This window comes from Thunnus maccoyii, chromosome 23 (genome assembly GCF_910596095.1).
Source record: "Thunnus maccoyii chromosome 23, fThuMac1.1, whole genome shotgun sequence".
In the NCBI taxonomy this organism is placed as follows: Eukaryota; Metazoa; Chordata; class Actinopteri; order Scombriformes; family Scombridae; genus Thunnus; species Thunnus maccoyii.
The window spans coordinates 7,234,347-7,254,996 of NC_056555.1; the positions used below are offsets into that span (position 1 = coordinate 7,234,347).

Consider the following 20,650-nt stretch of genomic DNA (forward strand, 5'->3'; position numbering starts at 1 on the left):
ACAGATCTACAGAGCTGACATTCCAAAAGTGGAAAAGCAATTCCAAAAATGGAACAAAAAAGTAGTATCCATGGCATGTACAAATGTTTCAGGATGCAACAAAGTATTTATATTATGACACATATTAAGAACTGCATGGAAAGGAAAAATAGTCAAATAATATCTGAGCATTAATGTTCATTCTTGATCTCTGGGAGCAGTTAAAAAAAACTAGTAAGTGGACGATTGAGCTTAGATTCTCCTGACCATAAGTATTTACTAAATTTGTCACAGCCGATATAATCATTAAGACACAGCAAAATATACAGTTATACTAAAAAAAAAAGGGGTTATACTGTATGTAAAGGAAGTGTGGCCTGTATGAAGGACACATTTATCCATAAAAGCAAACTCTGCCTATGTATGTTGATTATTGGATCTTTCAAACTGATAATTTCTTATATTAAAGTGATTCTTTTCAGTACATTTCAGCAACAAGGTTATGTTGTATAAGGGCTGAAAGGCCCCTCTGTCCCTGGCCAGTAAGAGCTCCTGTTACTATGTGAGTTGGTGTGTGTGAGTTCATTTTAGTGTGGTTCATTTTCTGCATATCTTTAAATTGAAAAGAGGCATATTTATTAAATAGAAGTGTCATTAAAAGGTGGACACATTGGAAAGTGTAACTGATAGAGAAAGACAAATATTTAATAGTGAGATAAGAATACACATTGAGGAAACATCAACAAGGTTACATTTACTCATTCATCTAAGAATTATTTGAAAACTGTCTCTTCTACGTGCTCCACTCCTCTGCTGTGGCGTGGAAACCAAAGATGCATCATCTTTGTTTGTGTGGTCACCACTTCCATCGACCTTTCTCCTGGTCCTTTGCTTAGCAGGTCTGTCTGCACTTTTGCATAAAGATGAAATTGAAGTTGAAATTTAAAATTGTATCTCTAGAATCTTAACATCTACAATGAATAATCAGAACAGGAAAATAATATAACATCTACCTTCTGCCTTCAGCTGGATCATCAGCCTCCCGTTTCCTTTTATGCGAAGGCCTTTTTTGGAACTCCGGCTTTTTCCGGTGCAGCATGGCTGTGTTCCACCAGACTCTGGCATCTTCAGTCAGAGTCTGGTTCACTCTGGTGGACTGTGGCTGAACACTGCTGGAGCTTTGGGTGGGAATACATGTAGATTTCTGGCTGCAGGTCTCCTTCACTTGGGTCTCCGGTGCAATCCTCAGAATCTGCTGGATTCTGACAGATTCTCCCTCAATAACCATAGAGCAAGTGGCTCCAAGGCTCTCCATACAACGAGCGTCCTTCTCTTTGGCCTCCAGTGTCTTTCCTACAGATGCAGACTGCAGTGCATTGTCCCACCAGAGTCTAGCATCTTTAACCAGAGTTCTCCTGACTCTAGTGGGCTCACCATCAATGACCATCGGTATTGGGCTTTCGGTGGGCCTCGATGGAAAGTGAAATTTCCCCTCTTTCAGGACTTTTGAGGGAAGTGGACTTATCATGAGCCGTGCCATGGCTGCTGTGATAGCCACAACACCACTATCCTCTGTGGGAAGAGGACGTGTGTTCTCAGTAACTGTGAGTCTGGCCATGGCATCTGTGACCTCTTTCATGAGGGGATCCTTGCCTTTACAATACTAAGAGAGAATATTTGGATGCATGTTTAGATCATCTGTTATTTTAACCTTAAAAACTACCAGAAAGCTTAAAGCTTAACATTTGCAATAAATATAGAAATATTATTTCTATGTAATAATCGAAGTACTTGTGTGTAAAATTAATAACCCTGATAATAATTGTCATTTATATACACTTTACTCCCACTAATTTCAAATGTGCCATGTTCCTTACTGACTAGTTATAGTTCTGTATAGTTCTGTGTATGTCTGTGTATTTCCCTGCTAAGGTCAACAGGTCAGTGGGCTCGGCATTTACTATTAGTTAGAACTGAACTCAACCTTTTAAATGATGAAAGTAAGCATTAAAATGTGCTTTATATTTACATTGTAACCAGTCATTTACTTGCCTCAAAGATGAGACTTAGTATTTGTTTGTGTTAGAATACAGATAAATGAAGACATTTAATCAACTTACCATGCCCGTCTGAAAGCTGTTGAAGCTTGTAGCAAACATTGTTGTTGAAAACTTGCAGAATATTCAAACACTGGATACTCTCTCTGTGTTTGTACTCGAAGGGTGAAGATGTAGAAATGAAGCGGCTCAAATATCCTGAAGGCTTCTGTTGTGTTTGATTCTAGAACCGTCATGATGTCATTAAGGTTGATGGAACCTTCCAAACAACTGCTGACTTCAGCTTTACAACCAATAAAATAACAATTACATGTGTATTTACATTTATAATTATTACAACTTTGCAAACTCGTCTGATTCCTGATATTCAGTTGGAAGAAAACCACCAACACAAACACACATCTTCATACAACCTTCAAAGACACAAGCCCTTTGTCTTTGTTGAACATGATTGCACTTAATACCACAGAAACATTTTTTTATAGTGTTTAAACCAGGATGTTCCTCATCGGAAATGGATAGTAACACAAACATGTACATTTTTGCAAAATCAGTCCATTACATGTATTTACATTTGTCATCATAGCATCTTTTTATATTTTTATGCTGATGATCCATTGTTGTACATCTGAGTCAAACTGAATTAATTAAATGAATCGGCCTCTCAGCAAGACTGTTTAAAATGTTATAACTGCAGTAGATGTCAAGGTTTTTCATGATTAAGTACAGTATACTGTATGTTCACAGACTGAATCTGAAGCTGTTACAGAAGGGTATGAAAGTGTTATAACTACATCTTCTGTCCACCCAGTGTCTTTTGGGGCTCCTCAAGGATCCATCCTAGGTCCTTTTCTATATCTATGTACAGTATATATTATCCTTGGGTCACATTACCAGCACAGCATTTCCCACAATTTGTATGCAGACAATAACAATGTTAGCAGACGATCAGTTCTTCAAGATTGTCTTGATGACTTTAAGAAATAGATGAACCAAAACTGCAGAGAACCAAAACTGCAGAGAAATAATACATTTTGCTGCTGAATTCCAGCATTAAAATGACACTGATCAGCACAATGTAATAAAAACCATACATGAATACATTTGCAGCTGAAATGCATCACACACACTGCAAATCAAAGCATTCAACCATCGCTAAATTTCACTTAAATGAAAAAACCCAACATTCTGGATTGTTTCATTAGACAAGTGATGCTTTCACTTGTGGTTTTCACTTTTCAGCTGCACCAAGCCTCGGCCTTGTGTGTTTGTTGTTGTATTGTCTCAGTCAGCATTGCTGATAATTGGAAATACACCATCCTCAAGTCAGTGTATCTCCGGATTCCTCTGTAGTCATTAAGTTATAGATTTCAATTAGATTCTAATCGTTGTCTGCTTGTTTTTGGTTAAAGTTTGGAGCAGCAGCCAGGAGAAAAACAAAGTGTGTTTTGCAGTGGGAGTTTAGAATCAATTACCTTCTGAGATAACTTCACAGTGGGTTGTTTTCTTATTAAACGGACCTGTGCTTGGCTGTTTAAGTTTTAGGGCCGCAGCCCTGTTTTCTTTTTGAATGGACAATTTCAGCTCTCCGCATGCATGGACTAACACTGCTGTCTCTGCACTATACACTGCTTAGTGGTGTTTAAAATTGAGATGTATTGATATGCAGTGCTTTTGTTTCCTCTCTCCTGTGGATGGACAGTCAAAGGTGTCAGAGGGTCATCACCTTCTGCTGATTAAACCTCTGTTTCCAACAGACAGCAGCAGGAATAATGACACAGTGTCTGTGTGTGTGTATGTGTGTGTGTCATCTGCACAGTTTAATTTGAGGAACATGCTGTGCATTTCAAAGCGCTGCACCATTGCACACAACTCAAACTGTGTTAAAGCAAAATAAGTGGACTTTCTTTTGTGTTTTTATGCACACCAGACTTATGTCAATTTCACAAACAAAGTTTGCTCTACTCCACATTACTGGCACATGTAAATGTAATGAAATCTGACTTTATTAATCACTTTAGACACAAGAATTTTGACCATAGAAAAAAAAAACATGCTGGACTTCATTACATGTCATATTACTTTAGGACTTATATCAGTATCAAAATATTAGCAATAATATTTTTTTGATATCAGATGCACAGATGTAAGATATACAATATATCACAATATGACAAATGTAAAAAAGTCATAAAATTATCAAACTGATGTTCAGTGCAATGATGAGTGTTCCGCTTTTATGCATTTTATGATAAATCTCCAATATATAAAACAAAAACTTTTGTTAGTTTTTAATTACAATTCGCTTGAAATCAATAACAGTCTATATAATTAATCTTTTATTATTAATTAATGATTTTATAGATACTATTTACGTCTAAAGTGACTGAAATTTAATTTTCTCAGTTGAGAATCAAAAGTAAATGGGTATAATTTGCCCTTGAAAGCCTTGTGAGTTCTGCATCATATATAAATTTGCAACAAATACGTTTAATTTGAGGTGATGTAGGTCTATATTTATGGGACTGCACCTCCCAGAGATAAAAAGGAATTTATTTGTCTATTACTAAAAAAGCCCTCTTACTGATTCTGTCTCAACACATGAACAATGTACTCATTGTGTTCCATCCTTTTCTCTAGATTGTGACATGCTGTGCCAGGATTGCGCTACTGCCTTTCATTACCAAAATTGCTAAAATTGGTTCCACACACCAACTTGTGCATGCTCCCCACATGTGTATCCAGCTCCATGAATAGAACAATCTCATCATCTCTTAGCCAGGAACACCAACTATTGCTGTGTTATTTATTTATTTGTTTTGAATTGTTCACCAACCTCTCACACACTCTATCCAACCCTGCTTCCTAGAAATTACATGTATTACAGATTTGCAACCATAGCTATGTTTAATTAGATATATAATGCTACATGAATTATGTTTTTTATTACCATCTCAAGAAAATATATCTGCCAAGTTGAAGCATTTTGATGCTGTATGTATCTGCAAAATGTTCACTGACGAATTGCATTTGTTTTCCCTACAATCTTTGCTCTTGTAAAACATTCTCTCATAGAAATTAAAGCATGATTAATCTTCTCTGGGGTCAGTTTTTGGCACTCACAGCACTTGCTTTATGTTAGGGGAAGTGCATTTCCATCCACCAGTTTTGATCTTTTTTTAATCTTTACGCTTATAAACAGTGGAACTAGCAGAATTTTTTTTTAGAAAGTTTAAATATTGCAAAAGAAATTTACCCTTTACTGAGGTGGAATACTTGGTGTATCAATAAAAAGAAAATGTGGAAACAAACTTTACCAAATAAATGATGTCATAAATGAAGCATGTGACTTAAACGTCACTGAAGCTTCCACTCAAAAGACAACAACATCAGATCTGTGTAGACCAATGAGGGGACTGTAACATGCCTCAAATTACTACATGAAACAAACATAAGTGTCATGTTTACATCAGCTTTCCCACATGGCTTTCCATCATTTGAGGTTTGACTAGCGCTCTTAATTATGTCATCTTGTTGCTTTTCTTCTGCAATGGTTTAACAGGACCAGACTGAGAATTAGCGCCACCAACTGTTTAATTTGATAACATGCAAACACACAACAGTAGTGGATAGGAACAAGCATAAATTCACACCTCCTTCTGCCAGTGTTCAGTAAATTTTGTAAAAATTTGAGTTAAATTTGAACAGAACCTGGAGCTTTAACACCCACCGTCCTCCCCACCCCATCCCACCCAGACCACCTCCTTATGATATCTGTGCAGTAAAACAAAGAAGCACTAGTGCCTTATATTAGCAGAAGTGTCAGGCTATGACTGACTGGACTGAAAAAGTACAATGCCTTGCTGGAGGACACTAAGATATTACTGTATGACTCACAAACTGTGGTGGACAAAGAAAAACATTTACTGAGCTGAAAGCACAAATATCCTAAAGCAATATTAGTCTAGTAAAAGTCAAAATCCTGCATTAAAAATCTTATGAAAGTACATAAATCATGTTGTTAGTGATGAAATGTACTTTGTAGCTTATGAACTTGTCCCTCCTTGTTTCCTCAGACGCTGCTTCCTCCTGTGTGAATGAGAGGATGGATGGTTGACCTCAGAGCTCACTGATTGGCTCGCTGAGCTTTGCTGGCCGCAGCTGCAATCATGGCCAAAAGCCCGGAGGTGAAGCTGGCCGTCTTTGGCAGAGCGGGGGTGGGCAAATCAGGTAGGCTGCTCGGTGTCTGTTTGTCAGTGTACATGCAGATTCTTACAAAGATTTTTCTCAAGTTCTCTTTTTCTTATTTCATTCATTTTTTGTTCTAGGAAGTTTAAGAAAGTTGTGTTTGGTTGGAAACAGGCTTATTTAACAGCTTTTTACTCTTTGTTTTGGAGCTTAGATTAATCTTAAACACATTTCCAGGTGACATTTAAAAGACTGTCTGCAGGTTTTTAAAAGAGTGTCTGCAGGTTTTAGGGTGTGTGTATTTTATCTCTTTCTGCCTCATTTATGTTGCCACTGTACGTCTCACCGTGAACTCTGCTGTTTAATGTTTTTCCTCCATCTTCCTATCAGTATTTTTATGGTCACCATAATTTCTCCTCATACTCAGTTTGTTTGCATAGTTAACATTACAGTAGGAGGTTGTTTTGAGTCAGGCTTAAATACTTTTACTCCCACAGATAAGTCAGTTGAGTCATTATCATTTCATTTCAGCATTCTTCCATAAGCTGCAGGGGCTCGGGCTCAGCTGGCGCCCTGTATGTTTTCTCCAGTAGCTAACGCAATAACATAGACCATATGTTTCCTGCCAGCTGCAAATCAAGACAGATTGCTTCTGCACAGCAATCAGCTGTTCAAAAACACGTTAAAGAAGGCCGTTAAGATGCCTGTGGAGGTCAACGCCAATACTGTACTGAAAAGTATGTAAAACATGGCAGTGCGGCTGACGATGTCTGACAGAACTGCAGACTTTGAAGCTCCAATCTGCAACTTCTTTCCCTAAACTGAGAAGCATATTCATAGCCCTGCCCATCACCTTCACTCTGAGTCAAGTTTGTCCCCTAAAAACCCATCAGTTATCTCATACAAGCTGTCATCTGCCCCTAGCTTTCACATCTTTCTTTTTTTCTCTCTTCTATTTTCCTCTCTTTTTTTACAGTGACTTCCTGCTCTGTGGCTGCCAGCCTCATATTCTCATTTGAAATTCTGGAAATGGTTGATTAGGTTATTGTTCAGGCTTCAGGCATTATGTCAGCCGCTGATTTTCTTTTAAAAATGGCCTCTATGTGATCATTATTGAATTTGAAAACTTGCAAGAACATGCTCACCTCCCATTCAGTTTCACAGCAGCAGGAACAAGACTGAAAAACACTGCTGATGATTTCTTGCAAAATATAGAAGTGGATGGCTGGTTCTGTAGCCCCCTTTGTGACCTCAGCGCTTCATAAGATATTCCATGATTCGGTTAAATAGTGTTCCCTATTCAAAGCTCAGGGGAAAAGTGAAAATGTGATTTTTTTTATTGGTTACCTTCAAAAGTGTTTTTGTGATCTCACAGTCCTTAAGTCTACTTTAAAATGTTTAAATCAACTGAATTAAAACTAATGTTAAAATCCAACATTTCCACAGACTGCCACAGTTAGCGCAGGGGGACTCAACATATGTCCAGTGAAGAAGTAGAGCAGGGCGTAGCTGTGGAAACATTGGATTTACACATTGATGTCACCAGGGTAAAGCATTTTATCATTCTGGGAAGATGATAGACATACGTGGATCACAAAAATACCTAACGAGAGGATGTAACCTGGTAATAGTGAAGTGCAAATTTGTCTTCTGGGGATCATTAAAGTCTTATCTTAATAGATAAGAGTCTACAACCATGCTAAGGCTTGGTGAGGCTGTATTAAAGCACCTCAGCTTTAAGTTAAATGCTTACATCAGTCTGCTATAACATGCTCACAATGAACATGTTAACATGTTTACAATGAGTAGGTATAATCTTTATCATGTTGACTTTTTTTTTACCGTTAGCCCTAAACACAAAGTACAGCTGAGGCTGATGTGAATGAATTTGTTTTGCAGTATTTGGTCATAAATCAAAGAATTTAACTTTGTGACGGGCAGTAGAGGAAAAGTTAAGGGAACACCAAAGGTATTACAGCTCATCCTGAGTGTAACCGTTAAGATTTAGTCTGGACCAAAGTGTGGTACCAACCGACAGACAGACCAATATTGCCATTCCTAGAGCCACGACGCTAGCGGCTAGTGGCTAAAAATTGGTCTATCATCCTCTATTCAACCTAGTTCTGGTCTAAACTCATTATTTGCTCACTGAAAAAAATTCTCTTGAATAACCTGCTTCCCTTTTCATTTGGACACTTTATTTTCACATGTACATTTAATTCATGTAGCTCTGCAGTGGCCTGAACCTCATCTGTCAACCCGCATGCCTCCCTTTGCTCTTTTTTATGCCCAGAAACAGACACACAGCAGGACAGTAGTCATTGTTGTCACATCTGAAGCTACATGTAGCCCCGGTGATCCCTTCAACAATGGACAGCTCTCATCTAAACATAGCCCTTTAGTGGCAGCCCACAGATGCTAATGAATCAGCCTTCTCCTCAATCGGCAAACATCTGGACTGTGGCCGTAAATTATCCTCCCACTTCATGCACAGTATGACAGAGGAGAAAAAATGTACACTAATGTTAAACAGATTTGAGATGTTGTTTTGAACCTTCTGGCGTGTTGGAGTGAGCACTCTTTTGTGGTTCATAAATCTGTATTAACTGTACTTCCATCTCAGCTAAAGAGATTATACGCCTAGTGTTTTAATACTTATAGAGACTGTGTTTGAAACAGTTCAACCAGGCCACCCAACTGAAGTGCCGTCGAGCAAGACACTAGGGTTCTTTCTATTTGGCTGTCACATTACACAATTTTAGTTTAGCGTTTTAGCATGCTACCATTGGCTAATTATCCCGAAACAGAAAGTACAGCTGATGCTAACAGGAATGTTTATGACTTTAAGAAGGGATTTGAAGGAATATCAAAAACAAAAATAAGTGCTCAAAATAAAATCTACACATTTTTCCAGAGTGAGCCAAGATTCACTTCAGTGGAAAATAAGGCTAATGAAAAGGTTGCTGTTGATTTATTTCTACCATGAAAAAAAAAAAAATCAAATCAAATCAAATCAAATAAAGCTGCAAATGGTGCTGTTATTTCTGACTCAGTGGGTATTGTGCCTAATTTACAATATTGCATTAATGCAATAATGGCACCCTAAATTCTGCCTGTCTGTTCTGTAGCTTAATACAGAGATCTTCCAGTGGTGATCAATACAGTCTCGGAATAATCAATAAGGCAATTGACAGAAAGTTAATTGACAATGATTTTGATATTTAATTGAATTGTTTAAGTTATTTATTGGACAAAAAATGTCAAACATCCACTGCATCCAGCTGGGAAGATTTGCTGATTTTTCTGTTTTATATCACTGTAAATTCAATATCTCCCTGTTTTGGACTGCTGGTCAGACAAAACAAGCAATTGAAAACAAACTTTAGTCAACAGATTGTCAATAGATTGTTCCAGAGCAGGACCTATGTCCTTTAACATCACAAGCCTAACTTTCGCTGCAGTTGGACTGTGGTGTGTATTTAAAAGGCAGCTCCATGTTCTTTTAGTGTCTCGTAGATAACGACAACACATCTGTTACCAAGACTGTAATGCACTGGGGGCAAAATGGATGTTTTCCATTCACTGATATTTCCATCTTGACTTATGATAGCAGTGCCTGTGCAAGTGTGTGTTTGTCTGATGCTAATGGCTCTTGTTTTAGTTGGACTTCAGTGTAGTTGTGCTGTTGTAGTAATCATGTCAATCTAGAGGCTGTTTTGTGGAGAAAATGGGAGCAGAGCTGCTGGGGGTCTTGGCATTGTTGGGGGGGGTGAGGTGGGGGGGGGGGTCGCAGAGCCCTTCGTGATGGTCTGACCTGGACTCCTGCAGAGCCAACCAGCACTAATAAAAAGCAGAGTGTATTAACTCAAGTGTGGCTGTTCTGGCACTTTGCAGCTTTTTGGTTTATTGACTCAGTGGAGGGAAAGCGGGGTTGAGAAATAAGATAAATTCGTCCAATTACTGTACCTCCAACTTAGCCCCTGATCCCATAAAGTTGAGTACATACAGGCAGGGTTTTTTAGTGTTGTCAGTGAGTTAGATGAGCAAATACTCTGTCCCATGATGACATGTGAAATAATTTAATATGACTCTACTATTGACAGAAATATGATGAAAAACATGATATTAGATCAATATCTGAGCTTGGAGTCACTTTCCCCCTATTGTTTTCAGCATCTTTGAGTATTTCAAAGTAAGCTTCTGGCTGTTTACAGTGACAGTTTAATCAAAACTTAATTTGAGACTTTCTGACATTGTTCATACAGAATAATCTATTTTGTTAATGCTGATGTTAAGTTACCTACAAGGAATTATCAGGTGACTCTTCAATTCTCCTCAGCTCAATGGAGCATTTTAGCGTCTTTATGTTTGTTGTTTTGATTTCATGGCCTGCATCTTTTCAGTTTTGGCTTGCTCCCACTGTAGCTGTTTTCACCAAAATGCTCTAAAAACCCACTGTACGCTACCTGTTCAGCACCAAATGGCAGACAGACAAAGTTAGCAACTAGCTGGTGAACACAGTAGAACATCCTGTGTCCAGAAACACCTGATTCCTGTTGTCTGTCTGCTGGATGTATCATATAAATAGCCAACTGTTTGCTAAAACATTGGTAATACATTAAGGTGATCAGATGTTTTGTGTTCACACCATGTTGCGCTCCTCCAAGTGAACAAAAAGCCAATTAAGCTTAAAACTTAATTTCTGAAAAGCTAAACTTTTTCCAAAATGTTGTTGTGAATCATTTTTTCTATTTTCTATTTTCACTTATAATTTCATAAAAATACAAACTAATAATTACCAATAAAAACTCACATTGCAGCAAATGGTATTTCTACCTGATCAAATTTCATCAAACAATGCGAATAAAATCTGGCTGTTGACTGCTGTGAAAGCATGAACACGCACACCATAAAAACCATTAAAAAAAAAAAAAAGTACATAGCCACCATGACGTCGCCCATTGGTTTGTGGACTCCCATTTTGAAGCTTCAAGTTCGGCATTTTGACTGTCACCATCTTGTTTTTTTGGAGCCAGAAGTGACCATATTTGGAGAGGGTGGAGCTGACCCTAACACTAGCTGCTAGCTGCTAGCTTGGTTAGCACAGTGCATTTACAGTCTATGGTTAACTGTGATATTGCTAATGCTAATGCTAATTTTGGCTAGCGAAAACATGCTTAACGTGCTACAACTGAACCTCAAACATGACTTTTTTAGGTGACCAAAATATTACAATTAACTCTCATAAACTGAAAACACACTAAAATAGTGATGGCTATGCCTATACTGCTATTCTAATCTGGGGTTATGTTACATAACGTATCCAGTGTTGTCATCGTGGTAGCGACTTGTCAATCACAAGGTAGGCACACCCTAAAGCATGCCCTGCTTTGTTATCTATTTTACTCTAAATGGGACCATAATTTACAAAATGAACATGATCATGCTGTTTTGAAGAAGACTCGAAACTAGTGATGGAGACCATAAACTCTTTAGGAAACTGTTTACTGGGGTAATAAATCAAGTGAGAAGTTCACCCATTTTCTCATAGACTTCAATACAATCTGACTTATTTTTGTAGCCCTGCCAGCCAGAGAATGCAGATTTTAGTCACTTCCACATTGGCCTCATTTTTCAGACCCAGAGCTTCCTGCTCAGTGCACACACATTCACACAGTGCAGTGAGGTGTGTTTTTAAAGATGGCTGGATGTTCATTTGGGAAATTAACTTTATAGGGTGCGACGCGCCAGCTCATAAAACATCTTGTCTCGTCGCTCTTCGAACATCTCGCTTCCCCCTCCCCCCCTTTTGCTCAGGGCATCTGACGGCCAGAAAGCAGAACAATAACAAAGGAGTGGGCCAACATGTGTCGGCCTTAGAAAAAATACTCTTTACCACACCAACGCCCAAAACAGGGTCATGAATCAGCCTAATGTACATGTCAGTCTGGAGCGTGATGTAAACAGTCATTCAGGGGACAGGCAAGAGAGATGAAGCCACAGAGACAAATACAACACTGGACAGACAGCCGAAATACTGACTGTCACTGTGTTGGACTATAACACAGACAACACGTGTTGTCGAAAGAACAAAACAACATGTTCTTGGTGGACAAAAATAGTCAAGATTCTGTTCCTTCACCCTGAAAGCCACAGTTGCGCCGCTTGGATCTGCCTTTGTTTCCTGTTCATATGAAAATGTTCTAGTCATTTCTCCTCTGTCTAATCCCTTGCAGCTGTAAAACACATTACATTCACTTTTCATTTGTAGCTCTTTATTTGCATTTTTTTACTGTTGATGAATCACTGGTGTGTCATGACAGTTAGAAAGGAACAAGCAATTTATTAATATGAAAATGTTTCCGATTATTAAACAATCTTACATTCTTTCTAGCTGAGGAGCTTACAATATTACTTACTTATTATGAATGTCTAATTCTTTCCAGTGTTACACAATTGCATGGAAAGGACTGTTATTTAGGAAATGTATAGGATGACAGCATGTCTCTAAATGGTTTTGACAATATTACATTGTGAGCTCATAATAATGACTTTGAAGTAGGCTTCCTGCTGAAAGATGGCACAACCAACCATTTACAGTTAAATCACTGCTGCAGTGATCATGCTGCTCCCAAAATCAACTTCCTGTGATGCCCGCTGAAGGAAATCAAAGGCCTGGAATATCAATTAATTATATAATTGATTGGATTTGACATCCATCGGCTTTTCAGTGCGCAGCTCCTTGCTCTGCGCCACCAAGCAATTAACAGGATTCAGAGGCACAATGACAGTTGCTCATCCTGCTGCACGGGTTTCCAGGTACATCTTTGGCCTTTGACATCCAAGAGAGCGCACACCTGTGAAGTTGGCTGGCTGTTTGACTTCCCTGATTACATTCTGCATGCCGGACCTGGTGAGGTATGACTCATCAAATGCATTATGCTGAGGCACAAGTGCTCTAATCAGTGTGTCGGAGGTAGATTTTACTCTTTTAGATAAGAGATCTGAAAAGGTTCACGAGTGGCATTCAGAGCGGCTGGAGTGATGTGAATGTTCAGGTGAGGGGAGTGGCTGCTGTATAGAACATTAAGTGACTTTTATGTGCTTTAATGTGTTACATAAGACTTTACTAAACGTAAAGGCTTTATTCTTTTAAGTTGTGCTTATTTGTACAATTTGTGTTAAGAGCTCATGGCATTGTTGCTGTGTGGGTGAAAAGTCAAGAAAGCCCCAGTAGCAGCACAAGCAGGGCCAGGTGCACAAATGAAGAACACTATATTTTCAAAATTGAGCAGGATTCCTGTGGGAGATGAATTATGCTGCTGTGCATTGGGGTTGGAATGGAGCAGAATTGAAATGAGCTAAAAGTTTCAGGGTTATTTTGAGTTGCTGTAGGGAAGCTTTGGATTTTGGGACAGAGTGAGGAAAATGCTTTGGTTAAATATTTTCAGGATGGGATGGGAAAGAAATTTGTTGGGATTAGGCAAGACAGGAACCCGCTGAAGTGAGACACACAAATCGTTAGTTATTTCAGAGTTTTACAAAAAGAAGATCTGTATTCTTCACACAAGTGTTCAATGGGTTTCACCTGAGCTAAGAATAATTTAGTAAACTGGTGCAGAAAAAGAAATGTCAAAGACATCCATTTTTGAGCCTTTACATGTATCTTACTATGTTCGTGTGTACCAGGTATTACTCATGTTGTGGGGGCATAATTCTGTTTACACAGTCACATTTTGGGAATTCTCTCTTCTGGGGACAATGAGCAAGACCTTATGACGTTTTAGGGTGAAGACTTTAAGGTTAAGATTTAAGTATGGGTTAGGCAGGTGTAATGTAATGTCCTCTGAAGTGATGGAAACACAACTGTGTCTGCATGTGAAAGCCACAATTGCGCCGCATGGATCTGCCTTTGTTTCCTGTTCATATGAAAATGTTCTAGTCATTTCTCCTCTGTCTAATCCCTTGCAGCTGTATGTGTGTGTGTATGTGTGTGTGTGTGTGTGTGTGTGTGTGTGTGTGTGTGTATGGTAACTCAGAACATGTGACATTAACACAATATATAACACACAATACATTAATTGAAGATAGTGAGCTGTGTCACAGAAATAAGACATTAACAGGATTGTAACACTATTTGTTTCACTTGTCATTGGATTCATTATTATCAATGGTTTATTTTATTCAAACTGTGATAATCCATATCTAGAATGGGTCAAATTACTATGTGTAATGTAAAAAGTAGATGAACCCACACAGAATTATCACCTGACTCTGCTTTTCCACTCAGTACTACTGAGCGTTTTAGCGTCTTTCAGCTCATTGTTTTGGTTTCACATCTCAAAATGTTACTATTTTGGTTCAGTCTCACCACTCTTATTAATCTTACTTCCAGACAAAGTTAGCAACTAAAGAGGCAGATATTTCATTCAGGAGTGTGTGGAGACTTAAATAGATGTAACAGGAGACTGAATTTTAGACTGTCTCTGTCAGGTAACCAGAAACACGATTCCAAATGAACGCTAATGTTGCTCTGTATCTGATGGATGTGTAAGCAGGCAACTGTTTGCTAACACGTTCACAATATCAAATATGTCAGTGTTTTGTTCATTTAGAATTAGATTTAAATTTGTTCTACCCTGCTTTGTATTCATACAGTAGGAAAGTGTACCTGTGGAAGCTATCAAAAACAAGCTGTGAACAAATACTTAAATTATCAGACACTATCAGGCCCTCTGTTAATGCAGCTGAGCACCTCTAAGGCTTCGTTAAATTGTCAGGGAGCCTAAAGTCCCTTGGTGTGCCTGCACGCTGCTTGTCTTTCTTTCTCCTTCTTCCTCTCCTGAAGGCATTATCTGCTGCCCGGACCTTCCTTTTGTCCTCAGAAAGGAACAGGGTGTCTCTGCCGTTCAACTTATCTGTTTGAGCTCTCTAAAGGCCATCTGCCTGCTTCAGAGTCCAAACCTCCCCGCTGTGTTTCTATTCACCTGGCACTCCTTCGCTCCACAAACACACTCACACTGGTTTAACTGATGTTGGGTTTTGCCAGAAAGGATATATTTCTGGAGCGAAGTTCTTAGTAACCAATGTTCTGTTTCTCCTGTCAGAATAAATATCTGCAAATTAGTCCGTCTTCCCTACACACACTCAAAGATGCACCGGACCCATAAAGGGAAATGATTGTGTCACAGGAAGGTGGGCTTCTCAAGTGGTTGTGCTTATTTCTTCTGCTGAATTATTTTTAGAGCGCACCTCCGACTCTCCTCAGCCTCCACATATTGTCCATTCTCCACTCAGTATATTCTGACTGCTGCCGTTGTCCTCGGCCAGCGTGTGAGTCATCGCTGGTTATTTCCCTCCCGGCTTTTAACAACCTCACTCTCCAGAGATTAGCAGCACTTTTAAAATTTCATGATGGATCCATTAAGTATTTTCTTTTTTTGCCTCTAAAGGTGCATTATCAGCCCAGGTTCAGGTTAATGTTGTATATTCAAGGCCACTTTCACTGATATTTGATTTATTGAATACTGTATCTTCCTATATTAAACCCTTAAGAAACAGTTTATTTAATACTTTCTGCTTTCCTTTTAATAATAAATCTTCAAATTTGAATTTCTCTATAAACATTCATTTGTGTCTTCTGGAAGACATTAAAAGGTTAAGAGTTAACAATTTATTAGACCTCTGATTTTCTTTACACAACCTCTTTGATATTTGTGACAGAAGGCAGATTATCACAGTTAAGAAAACTCAGTTACAACAAACTGTACTGATGTATCAGGATCAATCGAGACTGTCCTCAGAAGAAACAACAACAGCACTGCTCAAACGCCTAAAACAACCTATAGACATACTGTCTGTGGATGTAACTCCAGTTCTATGAGTAGGTGTGTAGCCGGCTGTTGCTCTATCACAAAGTAAGATAGAAGTATAAACTGTAGTAAAGTTACTGTAGGAAAAAAAATTGAAGCACAAATATCCTGATCACATACAATACATGCATCAAGTTGTGGTGTTGTGGTGTTGTTGTTGTTGCCTACACCATTAACTCCTAGTGTCGAGTATAAACCCAGCTTTAGGGAAGATCTTGGGGTGGCTCAAAAGGCCGCTGTTAGTTACCTGTTTCCTACTAACAGTCAACATTAGTTTCTTTAAACCATTACCAAAAGCTTTTCTTGACCTTTTTTTAACCCAAAGACTGAACTTTCCTTTATCTTATCCAATTCATTTTGTCCCCACAATTTACTGAACTTTAAGCATAGCAGTGTCAGACCAGAAAACAATCATATTAATCATTTCTAAAATGGTTCTATGAGGTTTGGAAGGCAGTTACAACTTGTGTTACAACTAAAATATGTGAGGTTTTGGGAAGCAATGATGTACTACCTATTTTCTGTTTAGTTTGGAGGATTATTGCCTCAGATTCATCACAGGCAATGACATTTCTTTATTTTTTTGATGATAAAGTGATACAAAGTAAGATTTTGTACCGTTATCAGCCCTCAACTAGAATTACTTTCAGCCTTGGCTTGGTTTTTCAGGTTTGTTCCATTGTGACATTGGGTTAAAAATGTTTGGATTGTTACACAACTTTACAACATTTTCTGAAAAAAAAGTTTGACCTTTTGATTAAACCTAACTGTGACCACTAGTTATTGTAGGAAGGCTGAACAGTAGGATGTTTAGTTGCTATGGTTACAACAAAACATTCAAGATTTACAATGATGAAATCACGTGAAAGCTTCATTTAAAGCTCTACACTGTTAACATTAGCTGCAGTATGGACAAGGCCATTGTATTTAAAGCTGTAATACCCAGGTGGTGAAAATGGGTACTTTTCTCTCAGCTGCTCCTTCACCTTTATGTGTGTAATCACAGTAATACTATACTACTAGTAATCACACTCTAAGGCGTGGCTTCCACAACATCTCAGCCCTCATCTGCCTTACACATGGCTCTTGATGAATAGGGCTGCGGTGCTATTGTTAGAGATTAAATTAAAGGGATGAATTCCCTTCCCATCCTCAACCCCCATATGCGAGCTTCTGTCCTTTGCATCTTCAGAGACATGAAATCAAAGCCTCTCTGGTGTCCCATTTTACTCAGCCGCAGGGCCCCGAGGGGAATAACCGCCTCCCTCTTTGCCATTGTGTGTTCATGGAGCTCGTCCAAAGTGGAGTGAAGAGAAGTTCGTCTGACCTTTACTGTCATTCAAAGTGAACTTGACACGTACAGGGACTTGTTGTATTCAAACAAAGAGACATCCATCTTCATAGTGCGAAGGCAAAGTGTATTCAACCAAAGGTGTATTGTAAAGTTGAAGCATTATATAAGGCAGACTGGTGTGACACAGAGGGTGGACAAAAAACTTTGAAGTGACTTAATCAATTAGCAAATGGTCTCTTTGAGGCTCTGCTAGCTGTTTCATATTGGTTTGAAAACTCACATGTCAAAGTGCTATTGGCCAAACTCCTTTTACAGCTGACAGATCTAATTAGAATCCAACCTTTGTCGCAGCATTTGTAACACTAGTTAAATTAAGTGTGAATTAAGTCTTTTTCCATGAGGTGTTAAATTATTTTGTCTGCCCTATAGTCACATAGTCATTTCCCAGAGGCGCTGTTCTGAAGACAGAAATAATTTCATTAGTTTAGTTAAACTCTCAGTGGACCACAGGGCAGTTAATGAATGAATGTAAGACCTCTCATACTGGACTATCATCGGTCAGTTAATTCAAAGAAGTGGAACCTCAAATATTGGAAGTTAATTTGTTTGAACAAATTAGAGTAATTTCTTTTGTGAGGGTGCCAGTCAGCATCAAGGACAGATATGATGTAGTTCCTTGTGTTGAAACTGAAAAAGAATGAGCCTTTTTTTTTTTCTTTTTTTTAGAAAAGCCATATCAAACAAAACCAAATTCTTACATTGTGTTCATTAAACCTGCATTAATTGAATTTTTGGTCCGACCATAACAAGCTTTAAAGACAATACTGACATATTATAACCTTCACCAACAAAAAAGAAAGGAAAAAAAAGGCCTGTCCGAAAATTACACGATGCTATTAGCTCCTTCATTTATTTAGAGAAAGACTTACCACACATTGACTGTATATAAAGATAGATGGCATGACAGCTTCCCAAAAGGGAAGCCAAAACATCTTGATCACCCCCTGGTGGCTGGTTGCAGTACAGGTTATATGTCCCGCCCACTCCATGTTAGCGGATGATACATGAGTCAAACTAAAAAATCAAAGTACACGTCAAATACATTTTTCCCAAAGTTTCTTTCCGTCACTTTAGGTAATTCTTATCACACTGAGGTATGTTCAAGTACTCATTCTTCTGATAAGTTTGTTTTTAATTAGTTATTTCACAATATAAAATGAGTGTGTGACATCATGATTGACAGCTATGACAGCCGCTCTTAAATCTCCATCAGGTGGCGGGATGGCTCTGGTCACACAAGCAAGATGGCAACTCCTGGAAACAAGATATTTTTGCTTTGTTTTTGCATAGTGGCAGGAAGTGGAGACACGTCATCCATCTTTATGTACGGTCTATAGCAAAGACACAGTCTACTCTGTCTGTTCAAACATTTATATGGTCCAGAGTGCTGCTGCTTTTTTTAAAGACACAACAGACTCTCAGAGAATTGAAGACATGTATTAAGACATATAAAATACTCCTTAAAATGGCATCTACTTTTTCTCCCTCATTTAATCCAATCCAATCCACTTTATTTATATAGCACGATTTTAACAAACACAAGGTTTCCAAAGTGCTGCACAGCAAGATAAAAAGAAAAAAAGAAAAAAAAACAATAAATAGCACAACAGAACACAATAAAACGATGAAGGACAGAAAAGGATAAAAGTAATAAAATAAGATAAAAACAAACAAAATAAAATAAGATAAAATCAAATCAAATAAGATAAAAACAAATAAAATCAAATAAGATAAAATCACATAAAATAGGATAAAAACAAATAAAATAAATAAAATAAAATAAATAAAGTGCACTGCTCACACAAGGTGCAACACGCTACATGGTGTCAAAAGCCAGAGAGAAGAGGTGGGTTTTAAGAAGAGATTTAAAATGAGACAGTGAGGAGGCCTGTCTAATGTGCAGCAGCAATCCATTCCACAGTTTTGGAGCTGCAACAGTAAATGCTCGTTCACCTCTGAGCTTCAGCCTAGCTTTAGGCACTGTCAGGAGCAGCTGGTCAGCTGACCTGAGAGAGCAGCTGGGAGTGTAGGGGTGCAGCAGCTCAGAGAGGTAAGGTGGGGCTAGGCCATTCAAGGCTTTAAAAGCAAATAAAATAATTTTAAAATGAATCCTTAAATGGATGGGCAGCCAGTGGAGTGAAGCTAAAATAGGTGAAATGTGCTCATACTTGCTTGTGCCAGTTAAAAGACGTACAGCAGCATTTTGCACTAGTTGAAGACGAGCAATGGTGGACGCACTAACCCCCATATAAAGTGCATTGCAATAATCCAGCCGAGTGCTCACAAAGGCGTGGATTACTGTCTCAAAGTGCTGTCTCTGAACGACTGGTTTAATTTTTACCAGCTGCCTCAACTGGAAAAAGCTTGACTTCACCACAGCTTTAATCTGGCTGTCAAATTTATGGTCTGTGTCCACTTTTACCCCCAAATTGTACACAGTTGGCTTGTGATAGTGTGCCAAAGAACCCAGATCAACCAGGGGGTCATAGAAGTGCCACCAAAGACCATGACTTCTGTGTTTTTTTCATTAAAATTTAGGAAGTTTAGAGACATCCAGGTTTTAATGTCATGTAAACACTCATGCAATGGCTTAACACTGTAGGAGTCTGACTTTTTTAGGGGGACATAGATCTGACTGTCATCCGCATAGCAATGAAAAGAAATGCCATGTTTTCTGAGAATTGAACCAAGTGGGAGTAGAGAGAGGGAAAATAAAAGAGGGCCAAGCACAGAGCCCTGTGGTACCCCACATGAGAGGGGAGCAGTGGAGGACACAGAGTCATCAAGGCTGACACAGAAGGTTCGATGTGACAGGTAGGACCTGGACCATTCAAGTGCTGTGCCGCTGATGCCCACCCACTGCTCCAAACGAGCAATCAGGATATCATGGTCCACTGTATCAAAAGCTGCAGTCAAATCTAAAAGTACAAGGACAACACAGTGACCAGAGTCAGTAGCTAAAAAGATGTCATTAAAAACTCTTAAAAGTGCTGATTCAGTGCTTTGCAATGTTTTAAAACGGGATTGGAAAATCTATAGAATATTTTGTTCATTTAAAAAGTCCATGAGCTGAGAATAGACAACCTTTTCTAAGATTTTAGAAAGGAAAGGCAATTTAGAGATAGGCCTGAAATTTGCCAAAACAGTAGGATCCAGCCCAGGTTTTTTTAACAAAGGTTGCACAACGGCATGTTTAAAAT

At 38.5% G+C, this 20,650-nt stretch overlaps 2 protein-coding genes across 2 annotated transcripts in view; one reads left to right on the forward strand and one right to left on the reverse strand.

Annotated features, from left to right (window-relative positions):
- rerg (RAS-like, estrogen-regulated, growth inhibitor) overlaps positions 1–20,650 on the forward strand; it is a 50,815-nt gene that overhangs the window by 7,353 nt on the left and 22,812 nt on the right. Inside the window, exon 2 of the mRNA XM_042403866.1 lies at positions 6,113–6,266. Within this exon, the coding sequence (XP_042259800.1) occupies positions 6,206–6,266 (61 nt within the window). The 5' untranslated portion in view covers positions 6,113–6,205. The remainder of the gene's footprint in view (positions 1–6,112; positions 6,267–20,650) is intronic.
- Positions 664–2,228, reverse strand: LOC121891109. The gene is made up of 3 exons (XM_042403865.1): positions 2,100–2,228; positions 993–1,642; positions 664–889 (listed from the first exon to the last, which is right to left on the reverse strand). Exons 1-3 carry the CDS (start codon positions 2,136–2,138, stop codon positions 742–744), a joined length of 837 nt encoding a protein of 278 aa, XP_042259799.1. The 5' UTR covers positions 2,139–2,228; the 3' UTR covers positions 664–741.

Excerpts from the sequence above, each read along its gene's own strand:
- LOC121891109 (XM_042403865.1), bottom strand. The coding sequence starts at position 2,138 with ATGTTTGCTACAAGCTTCAACAGCTTTCAGACGGGCATG. Across the intron at positions 1,643-2,099 it reads ACAGCTTTCAGACGGGCATG|TATTGTAAAGGCAAGGATCC; the intron begins GTAAGTTGATTA and ends ATTCTCTCTTAG. Across the intron at positions 890-992 it reads GATCCAGCTGAAGGCAGAAG|TGCAGACAGACCTGCTAAGC; the intron begins GTAGATGTTATA and ends TTTATGCAAAAG.